General features: G+C 37.8%; 2 protein-coding genes across 2 annotated transcripts in view; one reads left to right on the top strand and one right to left on the bottom strand.

Annotated features, from left to right (window-relative positions):
• Nucleotides 1-483: 483 nt before the first annotated feature.
• Nucleotides 484-16,072, bottom strand: part of LOC107657719 (polypeptide N-acetylgalactosaminyltransferase 1) — a 57,864-nt gene continuing 42,275 nt past the window's right edge. Inside the window, exons 7-12 of the mRNA XM_016445939.1 lie at nucleotides 10,978-11,095; nucleotides 10,657-10,837; nucleotides 8,272-8,411; nucleotides 5,486-5,584; nucleotides 5,240-5,374; nucleotides 484-2,072 (exon numbers count right to left, since the gene is read on the bottom strand). Of these exons, the coding sequence (XP_016301425.1) occupies nucleotides 1,926-2,072; nucleotides 5,240-5,374; nucleotides 5,486-5,584; nucleotides 8,272-8,411; nucleotides 10,657-10,837; nucleotides 10,978-11,095 (820 nt within the window). The 3' untranslated portion in view covers nucleotides 484-1,925. The remainder of the gene's footprint in view (nucleotides 2,073-5,239; nucleotides 5,375-5,485; nucleotides 5,585-8,271; nucleotides 8,412-10,656; nucleotides 10,838-10,977; nucleotides 11,096-16,072) is intronic.
• Nucleotides 12,532-13,899, top strand: LOC107657720 (uncharacterized). The gene has a single exon (XM_016445941.1). The coding sequence runs from the start codon at nucleotides 12,847-12,849 to the stop codon at nucleotides 13,627-13,629; it is 783 nt and encodes a 260-aa protein (XP_016301427.1). The 5' UTR covers nucleotides 12,532-12,846; the 3' UTR covers nucleotides 13,630-13,899.

The raw sequence follows: 16,072 nt of genomic DNA, 5'->3' as shown, positions 1-16,072 counted from the left end.
GCGACCTGTATCCGGATGTTATCCACATACACATTGAAAAGACAAGTGTAAACGCGCTTCTGATCGGAATGTTATCCGATCAGCGTGTCCTGGTCCAGAGGTAGTTGAGGACACATTGTGATCGGATCTCAGTGTAATGTAAACGCAATCCAGCCATCGTGTCTGCATTCGCAGGTGGACGTCACGCAAAACCCACAGCCTCTCTCGCGAACTGTCAGAAGAAATATGTTTCTTTTTACCGTTTCCACAACGGAATATATCCACTTTATTAATAAGTGCAGCCTCCTCATTTTTCGGGATTTGTAAAATGTCCTGCGAGTGAAAATGGTTTTCAAAAGAAAACCCACCACTTCAGGTCGACTTCGCACCGGGGCCACCCTCTGCAGACTTATTTAAATATTGCGCGGGAAAGACAGAACCGATCGGTTATCCAGATAGAGAAGTCAGTTGATGTTGCCAAGTGTAAACGCGCCGTGTCTTGATTGACTGATGATCCGATCTGCTTGATCGGATCACGGTGATCGCATGTTAATGCCAAGTGTAAACGCATCCATAGTTTCTATCAAGCCTACTGGAAAATCCAGTTAAAAATCGGACTAACGACCAGGACACAAAAGAGTACAGATCATTTATGTATTTAGACAGGGTCAAGAAAAAAAAAACTGATTCCTGATTCCACATGGCAAATCTCAAAACAGAGGGGTTCACTTTCATTTTCATCTTCAACCATCACAGCTCAAATTAAATCTCAGATCATTTGAAAATAAAATCAGAAGAATTAAATGCATGAATCTGAAATGCAGGACAATCTCTTTAGGCTATCAAACTGTTTAAAGACATCTGCTGAAATGTGGCGAGCAGCCTACTTTTACCTTCAGATGCCAAATGTGTTGATGAATTAAAGAAGTTCTACACAAAAGTCAGTAACAATTTTGAAGTGAACGTAAACAAAGAAAGATATCAGACGAAAGTGTTCTTTCTCGTGCATGTACACAGTGAGACCGAACCCTTGTACTGTTGGATGATATGACAGAAGATGATCCATCTCTTCCCGATCAACCCATGTGCTTATGGGTAAACCATGTCAGCTGGAACCCAAAGGAAGGCAACAATTAAGGGTGAAATTACCATCATATCTTTAAGAGACAGACTTGCTTGTACGTGGCACTCAAAAATGCAGAAACCAAAAAAAGTATCAACCACTGGTTTAAAAAAGTTACATGAGCACTGATGATATGAAAAACGTCCTAGATGATCAGTCATCCTTTTCATTAATTATAAACCTATATGGGGATTGATTGATTATTGGTAGTCAGTCCACTGGCTGAGATGAAGATTGACAGACAGGTCAGTGTGTGTCGGTGGCCAGTAGAGGGAGCCCCTGCTTCAAACGGATAGCAAACCACTGTAATGTCCACAGACAGGAGAGATCCATCCTGATATGTGACACACTTGAAATCTCACATGCACACACATCCACTCACACACATCAGCCTCTCCTTCATGTGCTAGATACCCTTCATATCTACAAGGCTTGAAAAATACTTAAATTAAGAAAAAGGGTGAAACTCCTGTGGAAAACACTGTGACTCACACATTCCTGTCTCACACACACACAAACACACACTGATACTCTAAAAGGGAGGCGTTCTCGTAAACATAACCAAAATGCCCGCAGCTCCTCGAACGAGGAGGATAACGGCATCAAACTCAAGTTTCTTTCTCCATGAGTCTTTCTCTCCATCATTCGTTCTTTTCCTCTGCAAGGTGGAGTGATGGGAAGATTCATATACATATGCGGTTCTGTTCTTTGAGATCATTTGAAGGCAGACTGCCAGGATTGAGAGGAAAGCAGTCCTTTCTCTCACATTCTCTCCATCAGTGATGGTGTGAGAGTCTGTCCATCTGTCTGTCTGTGTGCGAGCTCAGAATATCTCGGGCAGTGTGACGTTGCGGAGTAGCCACTGCTGCGAGCGGCTCCCGGTGCAGTCCCTGACGCTGGGCACCTGACTGTCATCTTCGGACGACTTATCCAAACACTGATTACTGTTCACATGCACCAGGCTCAGCTTCTGCAGGAAGAGAGACATGTGTGAGACATCAGTGCAAAATCACTTGTTGAGAATGGAATTGTTGCTCTACAGTATATTGCTATATAACACTGATCTCACTATGCTGCATGTTTAATTCCAATTATCATCACCCAGCAGTTGTCACAAAAATTTACATATGTTGATTATGTATATATACTTTAAAACACAAAAAAATGGTAATATAAATCTAAAATAAATAAAAAAAATATATTAATAAATATTTTTACATTTCTAAAATTGTATTTATTTATTTACTTACTTGCCATTTTTACAAATTAAACAGTGCATTAACATAAGGAGGTTTTTGGAGATTTTGTCAGGTTTAGCTCACTTTGGGTACAAATCTGTCCCCAAAATTATGGTTAAGTAGGTTCAAGCGCGCACACACACACACAAACAGTTGTATTATGATAGATATACGAATAATGTTTGTTTGCTTGTACCTACTTAACAATAATTTTGGGGACAGATATATATATATTAATTCACCCATCTATATATATATATATATATATATATATACACATACATACATATATATACATAATGTAACATATACAAAAAATTTACAAATTCATTCACCCATCCATCCATTCTCCATACCATTCTCTATGAAATATTAATTAAATTTCATAAAAATATCTACATTATATATGTAATTTCAAAATGTCATTAAAAAAATCTAACATTTTATGAAATATGTAAAAAAACATTTTTTATAAAAATCTGCCAGATAAAAAGAAATACAAATGTTAAAAATATTTTTGTTTTTGGAGCAGGTAAAAATGCCAAACACAAAACTAACCACTGAGCCCTGTAAATGCTTTTACATTTTTAGATCAATGTTCTTTAAATGTCTCAATGGTTTGGCAGTACAATCAAATACGTAAAGGGGGAGTTAAAGATCATGCCTGATATTTTGCTTAATTTGTCACAACAGAAAAGCAAGTTCAAGTTGAGCATACTGCACTGTGGGATCCCATGCTGTGAGCTAGATTTATACTGCTGCACATTCAGGCAAATATAGTAGGTCATCCAGGTATTCCTGTGCTCAGTATTCATAGTGTAATATAATATTACTGATAGTAAGCAGTATGCCACTCCACGCTTATACATGCACAACTGGACAACCTGTGCGCTCCAGGGCAAAGACAAATTGTCGATGCACAGGGATTGCTTTACAGTGGAGCATGTGTGTGAGTGTGTGTAATGGGCCTTGGGTGAGCTGAGTACTCTAGAGTTGCAGTCTAGCGGGAAGCATTAAGCCGCATAGATACAATTAGGATAGCAGTAGAACCTAGAAGACACACAGTGTAAGGTGTGAGGCCACACGCACACGTCGGTGAGCTTGCAAAGGTAATGTATAGTAATGCATGCAGGAGAGGTGCTCTCGCTGGCAAGAGACTTCCTGATCACGCTCACTCTGAATCTCCCTTCCTTCCACTCTGTCTGTCTCTCTCTCTCCCCACGAGAAAAACAGAACCTTTGTCTGAGAGTGGATAGGCTCTGCTCGAGTTCTCTATTCTGTGCAGCCTTCTGTCTCTCCGGGCACAAGGCCAACATGGTGGGGGCTTCGAATCTGGGGCGAGAAGGGGGGTGAGGGGGAGGAGGAGACTTTGGAGTAACAGGCATCTCTTTAAGCCAACAGCAGAGAATTGCAAAAAGCAATCTTCCTCTTTCCACCCCTTGGCTAATTCACTCTCCCAAGGCCTGAAGGTGCGTTTAAGTTGTAAACTAAAATGATGTATTTTCAAGATTGACAGTGAAGTGATTTAATGTAACTAAACTAGCATCCCTTCAAAAGTGTTTATAAGGGAAGCCACGGGGTGTTTGTTTATGCACGTACATTACAAGAAAGGGATGAGTGGGCACCCTGCAGACAGATAGCTTTAAAGGGTTAACTGGCTGTCTTTGATGTTATATGACATATATGAGGCCAACAAGACCCTAGAGGTGAAAATCAAGAGTCAAAAGGGCCTCTGCATACATGCATGCATAAGAGAATAGTCAAGGAACAATTCATGAGCAAAATGATGGTTTGGCACATTGTTTTACATGTTGCACCACCTTTGTCATCACCAAGAAGTCATTAAGTCATAATTTTCTTTCATAATTGTAATGCTTCACCCTGATACCACTTGACATCATCTTGAGATCTTCTTGAGGACCACCTTCATGCTGGGTTTAGCTCTTAATCTAGGGGTGTCCAATCCCGCTCCTGAAGGGCCACCATCCAAGAGTTTAGCTCTGTCCCGAATTAAACACACTTGAACCAGATAATCAAGGTCTTCAGGATCACTGGAAACTTCCAGGCAGGTTGGAGCTAAACTCTACAGGAAATTGACCCTCCAGGGGCAGGATTGAACACCCCTGGTCTACTCTAATTATAGAAAACTTAGTCTTAAACAGCTAATCAAGGTTTTCAGGATTACTGGAAACATCTAGGCAGGTTGGAGCTAAACTCTGCAGGAAGGTGACCCTCCAGCAGGATTGGACAGAATTGAATCGGGGGCTTGTCCGGGATAAAACAACATTCAAAACAAATTAAGCACTATCAACAACATCTGGGGCATGTTCTTAATTGCCACAAGCAACAATTTTCACTTGTCAGTTTGTAAAAACAAACATTTACAATATTTGACTTGCAGTGGAAGTCTAGGGGGAAGGTACTAAAGAACAGAATAAAAGCGTAAACTTTCAAAAATTAACTCTTCTGTACAATCAATACAAAAATGTGTATCTCAACAGTAAAGTTGTCAAAATCAGTCCTTTTAACAACCCTTTTAGGTATCTTTATGCTCATCAAGCAAGGCTTTTTACCAGGGGTAGCCAACCCTGCTCCTGGAGGACCACTATCCTGCAGAAATTACCTCCAATCCTAATCAAACGCAACTGAACCAGCTAATTAAGGTCTTCAGGATTACTTGGCAGAAAGCCCTCCAGGAGCATGTAACTTTGGATGTAACTTTACACAGACAATGTTAGTAAGCAATTCTAGTCTCATGTTTAAGGTGATTACGTATTGTGGCTATACTTTCAAAATGTGTATTTCAACATTTATCCTGGTGTAATGCCTTGCCCCATAGAATAGTAAGAACATTACTGTAAATGAGATTTCGTGATCTGTTTCACATTTATACACTCACGACAGGGTCATATTCCCAGAGCTGGTTGCCTTTCAAGTGATGGCACTTGAGCATCATAACTGGACCGTTGAGTTTGGACACATCCAAACAGAGGTCATCAGTCCGGATCTCTTTATTGGCTGTGTACGAGAAAACCTGAACAGGCACAAAAGGTCACAATACATCAGTGTCGTGCATGTCAAGCATCAACACATTACTCCAACCAAGTTTGTGTTTTAAAAGTGAGAAAGAATGCGAGGAGCTGACCTGGTTGCCGCCCATGCCGTGGCAGTTGAAAATGCCCACTTTTTCATTTTCTTTCCTGGCCATGTTATCCAGACACTGGTTAGTCTCCACGTTACGGATCTGCAATCGGACAGATCACACAAATAGATTAGACACACTCAAACAGCTCTCCTGCATGAATAAACACAGTCACATCTCTGTCTGAGTGTCCAACATGGTTAATTACCCAAAGCTTATCGCACACCAGGGGGGAGTATCGACGAACTAAGAGACAACTGTGCCAATCAAACACACAAACACACACGTAAATGTATACTTGATGAAAGACAGCAGATGGAGGGAAAGACAGCTCGCTGCTTTCATCCAAAACACTGAGTTACACAAACGTCAAGATCAGTGGGGCTTAAACCATGACAATCACATCACATTTAACAGCTTCGCTGCTATTATACTTAGCCAGTGTTTCATGCAAATGCTGATTTAATACTTGGCTGTTTTAATAGTGGGGGGGAGTATCGACGAACTGAGAGACAACTGTGCCAATCAAACACACAAACACATACATACACAAACACGTAAATGCGTACTTGATAAAAGACAGCAGATGAAGGGAAAGACAGCTCACTGCTTTCATCCAAAACACTAAGTTTCACAAACGTCAGATCAGCAGGGCTTAAACCATGACAAACACATTTAACAGCTTCACTGCTATTATATGTAGCCAGTGTTTCATACAAATGCTGATTTAATACTTGCCTGTTATGTTTTACAAAGCAAACAGTCCAATAGTTTTTTCCATTGTAATAATTGTAATGCACGGCCCCTCATAGGGTTGGGTATTTCCAAAGACTTCCCAATTATTTAGATTCAAAATGACTGCAATTCAGATTCAACAGCTCTCAATTGGTTTAGATTCAGATTTTGATTCAATCTGATTTGATTATGATTCAGTAGGTTATTTTCACTTATAATGTCAATTTGGCTGATAATTCTCTCTCTGCTAATGTTTATTCACACAGTTAACTCTTCTGCAAAAATATTAAATAAAAAAATAAACAAGAGGGCCCAAACTATGAAGTTGAGTGAGTTAGTTCAGTAAATTCAATGACAGGAAGCACCGCTCTAATACATTTTCGGTCGGATACAAAAATAGGCATGGAGTGAAAGATCAATCTTGGGATTTTACCCAGCCTGCTCACTACTTACTGCTTTATCTTATTGTCCTAGCTCTTCAACCTTTTCATGCACTACTGTTCAAAAGTCAGTAAGATTTTTTGTTAAAAGAAATTAATACTTTTATTTAGCAAGGATGCATTACATTGATCAAAAGAGACAGTAGTCTTTTACACTGTTACAAAAAAATCTATTTCAAATTAATCCTGTTCTTTTGAACATTCCATTGATCAAAGAACCCTGAAAAAATCATCACGGTTTCCACAAAAATATTACACAGCCCACCTGTTTTCAACATTGATAAATGTTTCTTGAGCACCAAATCAGCATATTAGAATGATTTCTGAAGGATCATGTGACACTGAAGACTGGAGTAATTTTAAAATACATTCAAATAGAATACATTTTTTAAATTGTAATAATATTTTAGAACATTCGTGTTTTTACTGTACTGTATTTTTGATTAAATAAAACCCAAACTTTTTAGTGTTTACACATGGAATATTGTTGTGATGTCTTATCCTCCATGAATTATTCTGTCTGTGTCCTACCTTATACCTTACAATGTCACCATCAGTGGCAAGGAGAGACAAAGATGAGCTAAAGTGAATGAACCATAGACAGCACAAGGAAGATAGATCCTTAACCAGTCAGGAGAACAGACAGACTCCGTTCTGAGCGAGTTTCAGACATCAGAGATGACACGCATGTTTATTCATTAGAAAATTAATCCTGTTCTTTTGAACATTCAATTGATCAAAGAATCCTGAAAAAAGTATCACGGTTTCCACAAAAATATTACACAGCATACCTGTTTTCAACATTGACAATAAATAGCAATATTAGAATAATTTCTGAAGTATCATGTGACACTGAAGCCTGGAGTAATGTCTGCTGAAAATTCAGCTTTGCCACCACAGGAATAAATTATATTTAAAAAATATTTGTAATAATATTTTACAATATTAGTGTTTTTACTGTACTGTATTTTTGAAGAAATAAATGCAGCCATGTTGAACATAAGAGACTTCTTTCAAAAACTTCAACCCCAAACTTTTTACTGGCTACACATGGAACATTATTGTGACGTCACTTGCTCCATGTATTATTCTGTCTGTGTCCTGCCTTACACCTTACAATGTCACCATCAGTGGCGAGGAGTGACAAAGATGAGCTAAAAGGGAACGAACCATAGACAGCACAAGGAAGATAGAGCCTTAACCAGTTAGAAGAACAGACAGACTGAGCGAATTTCAGACATCAGAGATGACGCGCATGTTTTATTCATAAGAATGTCTGAAAAAGAGAGGCAGCGATGGACAGATGGAACGAAAGGGTGAGAGACGGAACAGGAAACAAGACGATGACAGGGCGAGCAGACTAGGAGAGAATAAATGTCCCTCATTTCCTGAACACAGTGACTGCAACGAAAAAAAACAAAAAACAATCAATTCCTGTGACAGTCAACCCCGAGAAAAAGAGTGTCCCTCGCTAATTCACACCTGCGCTTCTTTAACACACACACACACACACACACACACACACACAGAAATGTGTTTATCACACTATGCAGTGATTTCCCTTTTTGGCTATCCGCATGTGTGTGTGTGAGAGAGATAGAGAGAGATACAGACCTCTCCCAGCGAGTAGTAGTGGCGTGGTATCTGGGAGTCTGGGTAGACATTTTCTAGGTACCAGGAGAACGGCTTACACTGCAGTCTCTGTCTCAGGGATGTTCTGGATGAGATCTCTCCATAATCCACTTTCGTCACACCTGAAACAAACAAACACACACGAGAATGCAAAATGGTTAATAAACTTTAACATTTTGTTTTTCTAGGGTGCTATGAGTGGTTAAGATGCTAAGGTGTTCTGTGCTATGCAGTGCTCCAGGTTGCTAAGGCTTCGCTAAGTGGGTTGTACGGTGTTTGGAGTGGTTGATAAGTGGCACTATTAATCTTGTCAACAAAATTACTGCCAATTATGTATTTTAATGAAGTTTTTATTTTTATTTTGTCAATGATAATAAAGACAAAGTGGAAAAAGTATTGTTATTAACTAAAACAAACTTCTTAAAATCACTTTTGTTAAATGAAATAAAGCTGAAATAAACTAAGTTGTAAATATTACATGAGAACTTGGAGCAAAGAACTTAAATGAAAATTTGAAATGTTGCCATGGCAGCTAACTATTAAATAAGTTTAATTTGAAATACTAGCATTACTAAAATAAAGCTAAATAGAAATATAAAAAAAAACTAAAACTAGTACATTTCAAACTTACTAAACCTTTAACATTAAAATGAAAACTGAAAGTATATCAAAGTAAAAACATAATTCAAAATATTATAAATCAGATGTATAAATACTATTACAGTATATAAATAACACAATAAAACAGGGTGAAAGACATACATCATAATATTTATCGAATCTTTGAAGATTTGGTTTCATGTTGAACTTCATCAGTGTTATTTTTCATCCACTAAAATACATAGTAAAATTGTGAGATTGAAATGTTCACTATTTTGTAAAGATTATTTTCTTCAAAAGAGAAAACAACTGTGTACTGTGCTGGATATGGTTTAGAGCTGCACTTCAGTGTAACTGTTTTATTGTTCCCCAGACAAAACATTGTAAGTCTGATCGCTTAGAAATGTAATAAAACACTTCTCCTCCACAAGCGTCATGACTTGAGGTATCATTCATGTTTGTAGCACAAATGCTAAAGGACAAGTTACAGGATGAAGTTTGATACTGAAGGTCAGGGTTTTGTTCAAACGCTTGCTTTCCAGCCCTAACAATAAGGAGAGAGTACACAAAGGCATTTGTGTAGAGGAGGGAAAGAATAACACAATACGCACACAGTCACACAGATAGCTCTGAGCTGCACTGAACACTATTGACAGTGACATTAATATCTATTATCCAACATCTCCTTCGGAGTCAATACGGCTCGAGTTCCCACAAGCACTGATAATACGCACACACACCACATTAAAGAGCCAGACACAGAGATAGAAAGACACCAAGACAGAGAAAGGCAAAGAGACATGACTGGGAGAAGATAAGGAAATGAAACGTAATTTCAAAAACTGTCATTATTGTGTCCTACTATATTCTTGAGCTATGCGTGATTCCACAAACATTCATTGCATGTGTTGTTTGGGCAAAATGAGTCAAAATGCAATTCATAACCTAAAACAAGTATGTGTTATGCATGAAGTATGATTACACTGTACATTATATATTGTATTATCGATTGCATATTATATATTGTCAATGTTATATTATGTATTATATTACATTATAATTATATATAATGTAAACTGTTTATCATATAATAAATACTGTAAATGATATATTTATCTAGCGTAGCGTTAGTTCTGGCAGGTCACGTTAGCCAAGCTTGCATCAGCTGACTCTCAGCTGATCCCCATCAACCTATGGGAATACGACACCTATCTAAGTATTCATATATAAGGTCCCGCAGTAGTATCAGCAGTTTTCGCATTGCTCAATAGCTAATTACCCCCCTCCATCCCCAACTCCTCCTCTGTCAGTCGGGATTCAGCCTTCTGATTCTCCTTTGAATCAGACTAATTCTAAAATGTGTACATAAAATTATTGAACTTTAACAATATCTGCAATACATTTATGTTGGTTCTGTTCTGTTTACCCTGGTGGGGGGGTTATCGCTGCTCTCCCTGCTCTCATCCATGCTAGGCTGCATGGTGCGCAGGGAGTTATTGCCCAGAACAGAACCATACCGCCAATCCAAACTGTATGCTAATTGTCAATCATCTTTGACGATAGTGGTCCTGACAGAAATATATGTATATGTTGTATGTCTATATTGTTTGTGTGTATATATTGTATTTACAGTAACCATGTCACTACTTGAGTTATGTACTCCTCTATGTAAACTGAAATTGTGTGTACTGTTTGTGTTTCTGTATTTGCAAACTTCACTGTGTATCTGTTTATGGTGCAGATTTGTAGTATGTAAATGTGACTGACCAGGTGAAATGATGTAGAAGAAGTTCTTGAACTCATCCATCCAGACCTCTGCCAGCCGTCGGTTGTTTTTGTTGATGATCTGCCCAGTTCCACCGGGGAACGTGTACGGCGTCGCCTTACGGAACACGTGACCGACGTGAGAACATGTGACAATCTCAAGCGTCCCCCCGCATTGCCAAATCTGATAAACAAGGATAAATATTAGTTCTCAGAGCATGAACAAATCGTCAGTAACTTTATATGCACTATATATGCTCAAGTGGAATTGTGGAAAGGACTGCAGTTGTGGTTGAATATTATAATATCAGTGTTGAGACTGACCCTGAAGGAGATCTCCAGGTTCTCTCCCCCCCAGATGTCCATGCCTGCATCATATGTGCCAATCTCCTGGAAATAATCTCTGTCTATGGAGAAGAGACCACCTGCCATAGTGGGGGTCCTGATAGATGATGCAAAAACAAAAAAACACACAGAGTTTTACTGTAAAACAGGCCCTTCAGGGGAACGATCATATCTTATAAAAGCAGCTCTTCCTCTCCTGTTCACTCTGTTACAAACAAGCAAGTTGCGTGTCACTCAGGGGAACGAGATCTTAAATAGAAATGACATGTTTACATGCGCCAATTTTGGCAACAACATATCCTTCTTTAAATATCTTTCACTCGTGTTCGTCCATTTCCCTCAGCAGGCGCTCTCTGTTCTTTCCTGTTTTCCTTCCATCCATCCCCTGCAGCACGTCTCATTCACAGTCATGTTTTCCTCAAGTAAGAACCTGTTGTTGTTATGCAGAGTACCAGGCTCTGAAGTAAAAAGGAGATGAAGTAAACGAGGGGTAGTGAGGGGAAAAAATACAAAAATAAAGAGTGGAGTGGCATCAGAGCGTTCTGATAAAAACAATGTGCTGCTCTGAAAAACACAGGATCTGTGAAGAAACCAAGCACTAGAAGGCTAAGAGCTACTTTGTTCCCGTAGTTATGAGGTGAGCAGGTAAACACACTCTCCTCTCGGCAAAGTGCTGGTGTGGATTAAAACTCCGCTCATCTTTGTGTTAACTGCAGTGTTTAGCTGCAGGGCTGGAGAAACACTTTCATATTGTGTAGCTTTAAGTTGCATGTAAAATACCTTTTAGAAAGGATTTTCTAAATTGGAGTCATTGCCTAGTGGTTAACACACATACTCATGCACATACTCGTGCTCATGCAGGCAATTTGAGTTCAAATCTGTCTTGTGACATTTCTACTTCTTCTCACTTACTGTTTACAGTCCTATCTCTTACATTAAAAGGTCTCTAAAAGGCAGAGAAATTAAGTATCTGAAGAGAAGTTGTGTTCGAAATGGAATACTGATGTACTGTACACACAGTGCCTATAGCACTACTTTGTTCAATAATCGTATGTGGAAACTGATCATATGTGACAATAAAGATACATTACAAGAGTAATACTAATTACAGTACAACAATACATTTATATTTATTACAGTAGTAGCACACTGCTGTCACATCCTGAAAAAGACATTATATGTAAAAAGGAGATTAAAGAAGTATCTGATGCTCACCAAGCTTGCATTAATTTGATCAAAAATACAGCAAGAACAGTAATATTGTGAAATATTATTAGAGTTTAAAATATATAGATATTTTTTTATTTAAAATGTAATTTATTCCTGTGATCACAAAGCTCAAACAAATGATCCCTTTCAGCAGGTCACTTTGATGTTGTGTCGAAGTTCCGACACTAGGGGTCGCACTTGGGAGCCCAGACACCTCTGACAACATTGAGAAAAGGCGTCCCGCGTCGCTCCACGGCAGTGTCGCACCGCTGTGCGTGTCAGTGCGTGCTGAAGCTCCCGCGCGAGCAGCAACGCCTCGGGGGCGGTTCAAGATGGCGCTCTAGCAACATGTGAGTTGATGTGCTCTGCAAACTCAAATGGTGAAATTGACTTTTAGTGCTTTCAGAATAAGACTATATCACTTTTTTTTTACTTCTAATAGCAATTTGTAGACAAATGTCCTAGTAAAGAGTGGCACAATGGGCAAGTCTGAAAAAAGAAAAACAGAGCGCTTCGCAGGCTAATACTAATCCTGCTATCAAAAGCAATCATGAAACGCTGCAAGCCTCTAATAATCTTGCGACAGAGAATCTGCATGATTACGTTAAGACAGACTTAGAGGCAATTTCTGACGAATTCATGTTGTGCGAGGAGGAATTTCCTACACTTTTAGACACGCCATGCAAATCTCCTGCCGCCAAACAACGGAAGACCGAGCGATCTGATATTGCTGACGTACTCTCACAACTTGGAGCACTTTCTCAATTAATAAACACTCGGTCTGATTCCCTGGAGAAAATGATAGGAGAAAATACACGCGCGATTACTAACATGAAGGAGGTAATAAATGAAAATACCAAGCAAATCACAAGTGTCAAGGAAGCTATCGAGTTTATGAGCGAGGAAGTTAACGGTCTGAAAAGCAAGTACGGAGCAGTGGAGTCCAAGATGGGCAAAATGGAGCAGACTACCTTTGAGCAAGAGAGAAGACTAACACATCTGGAAAGTTATTCGCGACGGTGGAATTTAAGAATTTACGGAGTCCCAGAGAAGGAGAGAGAAGATGTTCGACTACAGGTTATCCAGTTGTGTCAGCGACTCCTGCCAGAGGACAAGGACAAACTTCCGAACGCCATTGATATTGTACACCGGCTTGGTCGCAAGCAACCGAACAAAACCAGAGGAATTATTGTTCAATTTGCCTCCCGGTTCAATCGCGATGCTGTGTGGCGTGCAGCAAAGGAGTCTACTTTTCTCAGGGAAAATGGCCTGAAAATATCTGAGGACTTATCTCCAGCAGATAAAGAGAGGAGGAACAAATTATGGCCGGCAGTGGAAAAAGCAAGACAAAATAACAAGCGTGCTTACTTTATTGGAGGTAGGGCGTTTGTAGAAGGAATCGAAATATTCCCTCCAGCCTGAAATTTCATGTAGCTGACCTGGATATACATGAAACTTGTTTCACTATGTACTGAAACAGTGGGCTAACGAGAGTCTATTTAATTTCGAGATTGTTGCTTTATTTTAAGTTTTTTATTTATTTATTTTTTTCTTCCCCTTAAAAGACAAAGAAAAAATAATTTAGTTGGTATTTTGAAGGAATATACTATAATTACTGCCATCCTAAGTTATAATTGTTGATATAATTATGAGAATATAAATACTATTGAGATTTGTTTTTGCATACCTTTTTTTTTTTTTTTTCTTCTCCACCCCCCTTTATTATGACTTAGAAGGCATTCTAATCTCAGGAATTTGTTCTTGTAGCTCTCGTTCCTTGTGGGGGAAAAACAAAGACGATAACTTTGATGGTTCTATTATTATATTAGCTGTATTTACACTACAGAAATAAGACATTTGAAATTACAAGATAAAAGATTACTCATGTTCTATGGATGTTGATGTCTAAATTCTGAATTGCCCTACTTCATTTGTACTAATATAGAGTTTGCTGTTCTCATCATTTTGCGTGTATAGTTAACACATTTTCAGAGACCAGTTCAATCTACTTTTATAGTAGGCTTTTCTTTCTCCTTTTATGTCTCTATCTATAATTTCTTTTAACACTAGAGGGTTAAGAAACATTACAAAAAGGAAAGCAATTTTTTTGTTTCTTAAACAATTTAAATCTGACTTTTATTTTCTGCAAGAATGCCACTCAACCAAGGAGGATTGTGTTTTCTGGAGATCTCAGTGGGGGTTGATTTATGGATGGCTCATGGAACAAGTAACTCAGCTGGTGTTTGTATTCTTAAAAACCGTTTTGATGGGAAGATTGTATGTTCTGATTGTGATCCTGGTGGACGTTATATTTGTCTTGTACTGGAAATTTCGAATGTAACAGTTATTATTGTTAATATTTATGGGTTTAATCAACAGAAAGATAATGAAAATCTTATTGATCAAGTGGAACAACATGTGTTAAATTTGCTAGCCAAGTATCCAAACAGTTTTTTAGTTTTCGGAGGGGATTTTAACGTGGCTTTGGATAACGTCTTAGACAGATGGCCTCCAAAGTCTCCTGATAATTCTAGTTTGTATTTAAAGAGGTTTATGCAACGATTTTCTTTACTTGACAGTTGGAGAGAAACTCATCCATCTCAAAAAATATTTACGTGGAACAATAATTCTCTCTCAAACCAATCTCGTGTCGATATGTGGCTTATCTCTAGAGATTTAAATAATGTATATTATTCCATCACCGCTTTCTGATCACAAATGCATCTCTATATGCATTCCTCTTTCAGATACTGCTAATTTACAAAGAACTACCTCATATTGGAAGTTGAATATTTCATTGCTTAAGTACAAGGAAGTAAAGGATAAAATTAATTTTATAATCACTAATTATTGGGAAAAGCTAATAAGGGAAATAATTTTTGTAGTAATTGGGAATTGGCGAAGTATGAAATTGGTAAATACTTGCGTACTTTTAGTAGCAAACTGACTAAAAAGAAAAAAAAATGAAGAGAGTATTATATGTATTATAATATGTAAAATCTCAAATCTTCTATCTAAAATGGTTCTGTCTGATGCTGAAAAAGTTGAGCTTGCTCATCATCAAAATGCGTTAGATGAGTTTTATAAACAAAAGGCTGAGGGAGCATTTGTTAGATCATGGAAAAGATGGATTGAGGAAGGTGAACAAAACTCTTCTTATTTTTTTAGACTAGAAAAACAACAAATGAAAAAAAATCTGATTGGAAAGCTTATAATTGATGGATCTCTCTGTGAAGACCAAAAGACCATTACCAATTTCTGTGCCAAATTCTATCACGATTTGTACACATCTAAATTTAACAAACAGCATGCTCATGATTTTTTTGAGACGTTATTTTCCATTAGTCAATTAAGTAGCATTGATCAAGCCATTTGCGATTCTCCCATTATTTTAAAAGAAATTGAGGAAGCAATTAAATCTTTAAAAATGAATAAATCCCCTGGTACAGACGGTCTAACATCAGAATTCTATCATATGTTCAGTAAAAACATAGCCCCTTTTTTGTTAAGACGTCTTTAAGGAAAGCATAAATAAATATTTTCTTCCACCTACATTATGTCAAGGGTTGATCACTTTAATTCCCAAGCCAAGTAAAAATATTACTTTATTAGATAATTGGCGTCCAATAACGTTATTAAACAATGATTATAAAATAATTGCTTTAGTACTGGCCAAAAGATTAAAAGGAGTATTACATTCTATTATTGATGAAACACAATCTGGCTTTATGCCAGATAGATACATATCTAATAATATAAGATTAATATTAGACATTTTAGATTATTCTGATATAATTTATAATGACAGCTTCATCTTTTTCTTAGATTATTATAAAGCCTTTGATACTTTAGAACATGTTTTTTT

Source organism: Sinocyclocheilus anshuiensis, unplaced genomic scaffold (genome assembly GCF_001515605.1).
Source record: "Sinocyclocheilus anshuiensis isolate Anshui unplaced genomic scaffold, SAMN03320099.WGS_v1.1 scaffold43, whole genome shotgun sequence".
NCBI classification, from domain to species: domain Eukaryota; kingdom Metazoa; phylum Chordata; class Actinopteri; order Cypriniformes; family Cyprinidae; genus Sinocyclocheilus; species Sinocyclocheilus anshuiensis.
This window is presented reverse-complemented; position numbering and strand designations above follow the sequence as displayed.

Bases quoted from the DNA above. Each gene is read 5' to 3' on its own strand.
- LOC107657720 (XM_016445941.1), top strand. From the start codon at position 12,847: ATGTTGTGCGAGGAGGAATTTCCTACACTTTTAGACACGCCATGCAAA.